The 6,000-nt window shown below is 35.2% G+C and overlaps 1 protein-coding gene across 7 annotated transcripts in view; it reads right to left on the bottom strand.

Moving 5' to 3' along the window:
• Nucleotides 1-264: 264 nt before the first annotated feature.
• The window catches only part of RXFP1 (relaxin family peptide receptor 1), a 127,665-nt gene continuing 121,929 nt past the window's right edge, over nt 265-6,000 (bottom strand). For all 7 annotated transcript variants that reach the window (XM_027567233.1, XM_027567228.1, XM_027567232.1 and 4 more), the window contains one exon: nt 265-1,056. In XM_027567233.1, the coding sequence (XP_027423034.1) occupies nt 755-1,056 (302 nt within the window). In that variant the 3' untranslated portion in view covers nt 265-754. The remainder of the gene's footprint in view (nt 1,057-6,000) is intronic.

The raw sequence follows: 6,000 nt of genomic DNA, 5'->3' as shown, positions 1-6,000 counted from the left end.
TTCTAGCTTTTCTGATTCATTCCTTTGCAATACTTTTATCACCTTTTTTACAATCTCATACAATGGTGCTCATTTAAAGCAAAAAGACAACTGGGCAGGAAATTGACAGAAAGGTGCTGTTTTGAGTTACTATCAGAGCATCTTTTTTTCCATAAGAATAAATGTGTATTGCCTCTCAAGTGTATGAAGACTTGAAGAGAGGTCAAATGAGTTCTTAAAACAAAATATCTATGTTTTGCAAATAATGAGACATTTTCTCTGATGTTAATATATTGATTATTAGAAAACACTAAACTTTTATTTAAAAGTGTCCATGATCCTTATGTTTCAAGACAGGCAAAGCTGTACCTTACACTAAAAGTTGCAGGTGGTCTTTGTATTAATATATTGTTGTAGTTATACAATTTAACATTGCAAGATTTTTTTACTATCTGCTCCCAGGAATTTACCACAGTGCCATGCACATAGTGGGTACTCAGTAAATGCATGCTAATAGAACAAATGAATCTCTCTGAAATATATTTCTCTTAATTTCCTATCCAAAATATGTACTAATACATACATATTATCAATATAATTTATTTCCCTTTACACGGGCATCAGTCATTTTGTTTTCTCCCAAATAACCTCATGTCCTTCTAAGCAAATTGATTTTAGCCATTATTATAAATTATTTTGTGGCATTTAGTTTATACTCATAAATCCATCATGAAACATCTCACAGTATTCTCTGTTTAGAATTGGTATCCACCAATTATGAATAGGAGTTGAGTTTAGTTGATTGAGAAATAAGTGATAATTCAGAGGAATCTGCGAAAAGAACTGGCTCCATTAACTCAGAAGGCATCTCCTGCATGGGCCACATTTCTACCCAGATGAATGACGGAGCATATGTCTTCTGACTTCCTTTGCTGTCTATAGATCTTCTCTGTCTGTAGTTATACCAAAACTGATGGATCATTTCTTTGAATGGTCTTGTGGTAAGAGTATAGAGAATCGGGTTCAAAGCACTGTTGATAGGCAGAATAAAAATCACTACCCAAGAGGTTATGGTACCTAGAAGAGAAAAATGAAATTCGTTGAGTTTCTGTGGATGTTTACAAGGTATGTAAATGTCTTTTCCTTAGTTCTCCCCCAGCTGTCTTTTTAGTCTTAATTTTTCACCCCTGATGTCACATAATCAAATACCAAGTCTACATGTAGTTCCAGGATGTTTTTCCAGGGTGCTAGTATTTGAGGGGGTGCTGACATTTCACCCTGTATATTGTCACCCTGCTTATTTAACTTATATGCAGAGTATATCATGTAAATTCTGGGCTGGATAAAGCACAAGCTGAAATCAAGATTGCCAGGAAAAATTCAATAACCTCAGATATGCAGATGATACCACCCTTATGTGATGGCAGAAAGTGAAGAAGAACTAAAGAGCCTCTTGATGAAGGTGAAAGAGGAGAGTGAAAAAGTTAGCTTAAAGCCCAACATTCAGAAAACTAAGAGCATGGCATCTGGTCCTATCACTTCATGGCAAATAGATGGGGAAACAGTGGAAACAGTGGCTGACTTTATTTTTTTGGGCTCCAAAATCACTGCAGATGGTGATTGCAGCCATGCAATTAAAAGATGCTTACTCCTTGGAAGGAAAGTTATGACCAACCTAGACAGCATATTAAAAAGTGGAGACATTACTTAGCCAACAAAGGTCCATCTAGTCAAAGCTATGGTTTTTCCAGTAGTCATGAATGGATGTGAGAGTTGGACTATAAAGAAAGCTGAGTGCCAAAGAATTGATGCTTTTGAACTGTGGTATTGGAGAAGACTCTTGAGAGTCCCTTGGACTTCAAGGAGATCCAACCAGTCCATCCTAATGGAAATCAGTCCTGAATATTCATTGGAAGGACTGATGCTGAAGCTGAAACTCCAATAATTTGGCCACCTGATATGAAGAACTGACTCACTGGAAAAGACCCTAACACTGGGAAAGATTGAAAGCAGGAGGAGAAGGGGACGACAGAGGTTGAGATGGTTGGATGGCATCACTGACTCAATGGACATGAGTTTGAGTAGTGGGAGTTGGTGATGGACAGGAAAGCCTGGTGTGCTGCCGTCCATGGGGTTGCAAAGAGTCGGACACAACTGAGCGACTGAACTGAACTGACATTTCAAGGAACAGTTTTCTGCCTAAGTAACCTCCTGAATATATCAACAAAAGAATTCTAGTAGCTAGAAATGTGTTTTTGTTTTTTTTTTTTTAACCAGGTGATTACATATTACTCTGATATGATTCAATTTTAGGAAAAACAATATTGTTTAGTATTTAAATCATACCTTTGCAAGTGCTTTAATTATTAGGTAGTGCATGTATTTCTTAGAATATATAGACTTATCCTTAATATATTTCTGCTATTTATTTGGTTTGAAAAACTGGTATGCATTTTTAGGCTTTTGACTAGCTATTTATTTCAATAAAAACATCTTTGGCTAAACTTATCTTAAAATTACTGTAGTATATATGCAACTACCAAATCTTCAGATTTTCTTGATGATTTAATTTATGCTATGTTTCCTCTTGTACTTGTAAAATGTAAGGCACTATCACCACTAACCATGGGAAAAAGCAAAATTAAAGTTTTATGTTTATAAATTTTTAAAGTATGAATGCATATTGCAATATGCATAGTTAACAGGATTTTATACATTTTTATTGTGGAAATTATACATAACATAAAAATTTCCATTTTAACCATTTTTAAGTGTACAGTTCAGTGGCATTGACTACATTCAGATTGTTGTGAACCATCACCACCATCCATTTCCAAAGCTTTCTTGTCTTTCCACACTGAAACTCTGTGCCTTTATACAATAACCCCCCATACCTTCCTCCCCCTAATCCCTGACAACAGCATTCACAAAATTTCTGTCTTTGTGAATTTGATTACACTAGTTGCCTCATATAAGTGGAATCATACAGTATTTGTCCTTTTGTGACTGGCTTGTTTCAATAGCATAATGTCTTCAGAATCTATCCATATTGTAGCATATATCAGAAATTCCTCCCTTTAAAGGCTGAATAATAATCCACTGTGTGTATATAATATATTTGGTTTAAGCATTGACCAGTGATGGACACTTGGGTTGTTTCATTTCCACATTTTGGCTTCTGTGAATAATGCTGCCTTGCACTTGGGTGTGTGAATGCATGGTTCCCTAATTTCAGTTCTTTTGGGTATATATTCAGAAGTAGAATTTCTGGGTCCCATGGGAATTCTATGTTTAATTTTTTGAGGAACCACCATAGTGTTTTCTATAGCAGCTGTGCCATTTTACTTTCCTACAAGTACAAGAGTTCTAATTTCTCTACATCCTCACCAGTACTTGTTATTTTCTGTTTTTGAGAACAACCATCCTAATGAGTGTGGTGCACCTTATTTTGAAATATCAAGAGTGCCTTATCATCTCTCACACTTTGGGGTAATGTTCCTTAAATTGCTATGTATTCCAGGAATAAAAATTTCTTATGTTCTGGAAAAAATGAAGCAATTACTTGATAATCATATTGACCTGTGTTCCTCTCTGGTCATCTCGGCATGGAATTATTAAAATTTCAACACACTGAGTGTAATTTATTTGAGCAATTAATACACTGCTGCTGCTGCCGCTAAGTCACTTCAGTCGTGTCCGACTCTGTGTGACCCCATAGACGGCAGCCCACCAGGCTCCCCCGTCCCTGGGATTCTCCAGGCAAGAACACTGGAGTGGGTTGCCATTTCCTTCTCCAATGCATGAAAGTGAAAAGTGAAAGTGAAGTCATTCAGTCGTGCCCGACCCTCAGCGACCCCATGGACTGCAGCCTTCAGGCTCCTCCATCCATGGGATTTTCCAGGCAAGAGTACTGTAGTGGGGTGCCATTGCCTTTCTGAATTAATACACTAGAGGATATCAGTGGTAGATTGGGTGATAACAGAAGAACTTGGAAGAGAGAATTGTGTAAATCACCCAATTACAATAGCAAGAAGAAAAAATAATTTTAAGAAATAAGGATAGTTTAGAGGACTTCTGAGACAAGTATACAAATATTTGCATTATTAGGGGTCCCAGAAGGTGAAAAGAGACAGGAAGGGGGAAAATGTATTTGATTAAACAATGGCTGAAAATTTCCTCCACCTGAAGAAGGAATCAGATATCCAGATCCAGGAAGCACATAAAGTCCCAAACAAAATGAACTCAAAGAGATACACACTAAGGCATACAATAATTAAAATGGCAGGAGTTAAAGATACAGAGCGAATTTTAAAGGCAACAAGAGAAAGACAAAGAGTTGCCTACAAGTTGATTTTTCAGAAGAAATTTGCAGGCCAGAAACGAGTGGCATGATGTATTTAAAGTGCTGAAAGAAAAATACCTATAACCTGGCAATATTATCATTCAGAATTGAAAGAGCACCAAAGAGTTTCCCAAGAAGAAAAAAATTTAAAAATTCATCACTAGTAAGCCAGCCTTACAAGAACTGTCAAAGGGACTTTTCCAAGTGAAAAAAAGAAGGCCATAATAAAAAAATAATATATATGAGGAAAAAAATCTTATGGATAAAGGTAAATATATAGTAAAGGCAGTGGATCAACTATTTAAAAGAACTAATATGAAGATTAAAAGACAAAAGTTGTAAAATAAACATCAAATATAACTTAAACAGTTAATGCTGTAAAATAGACATCAAAATGAAACTTCACAGGGAAATAATAAAATGTAGAATAAAAAGTATATATATGTGTGTGTGTGTGTGTGTGTGCGTGTGTGTGTGTGTGTATATATATATATATATATATATTGGAAACTACAAACCATAAACGAACAACAGATACACACAAAAATACAAAGGGAAAGGAATCCAAACATAACACTAAAGAAAATCAAGGATAGATGCTAAAAGACAAAAAGGAAAACTATAAAAACAACCAGAAAACAAGCAGCAAAATGGCAATAAGTACATAACTGTGAATGATCACTTTAAATGTAAATGGACTAAATGCGCCAGAAGAAAGACATAGGGTGACTGAATGGGTTAAAAACTAAGCACCATCTGTATGCTATCTACAAGAGAGTCACTTCAGAACAAAGAGTCACACATACTGAAAATGAAGAGATGGAAAAGGATATTCCATGTAGATGAAAAGAAACCTGGGTTAGCAATATACATATCAGACAACACAGACTTTAAAGGGAAGTCTGAAGCCAAAGACAAAGAAGGGCACTTATATAATGAAAAGGGGTAAACCCAAGAAGAGGATATATAACATTTGTAAACACATATGTACCTAACACAGAAGCACCTAAATATATAAAGCAAATATTATCAGACATAAAGGGAGAAATTGACAGTATTACAAGATAGTAAGGGACATTAATACCCCACTCACATCAATGGCTATATCATCCAGACAGAAAATCAATAAGGAAACAGTGGCTTTAAGTAACACATTATATCAGAGGGACTTAATAAATATCTACAGAATATTCCATTAAAAACAGAAGATTAATAATCTCAAATGTGCAAATAACCTTTTCTAGGATAAATCACATGCTAGGCCACAAAACAAGTCTTCATAAATTTAATAAGACTGAAATCATATCAAGCATCTTTTCCAACCACAATAGTATAAAACTAGAAACCAGTTACAGGAAGAAACTGGAAAAACACAGATGAGTAGATTAAACAACATGCTACTAAAAACCTAATGGGTCAACAAAGAAATCAAAGAGGAAATAAAAATATCTTAAGATGAACAAAAATAGAAACACAACCCTACAGAATCTATGGACTACAGCAAAAGCAGTTCTAAGAGGAAAGTTTATAGTGATTCATCACCTCCTCAAGAAATAAAAAATTCCAAATAGACAACCTAACTTTCTAATTAAAGGAACTAGAAAAAGAACAAACATGGGCCTAAGTTAGTAGAAAGAAGGACGTAATAAAGGTCAGAGAAGAAAGAAATGAAATAGAGA

Source organism: Bos indicus x Bos taurus, chromosome 17 (assembly GCF_003369695.1).
Source record: "Bos indicus x Bos taurus breed Angus x Brahman F1 hybrid chromosome 17, Bos_hybrid_MaternalHap_v2.0, whole genome shotgun sequence".
NCBI lineage: Eukaryota > Metazoa > Chordata > Mammalia > Artiodactyla > Bovidae > Bos > Bos indicus x Bos taurus.
The sequence above is the reverse complement of the archived record's forward strand: the minus strand, read 5'-3'. Positions and strand labels throughout refer to the sequence as shown.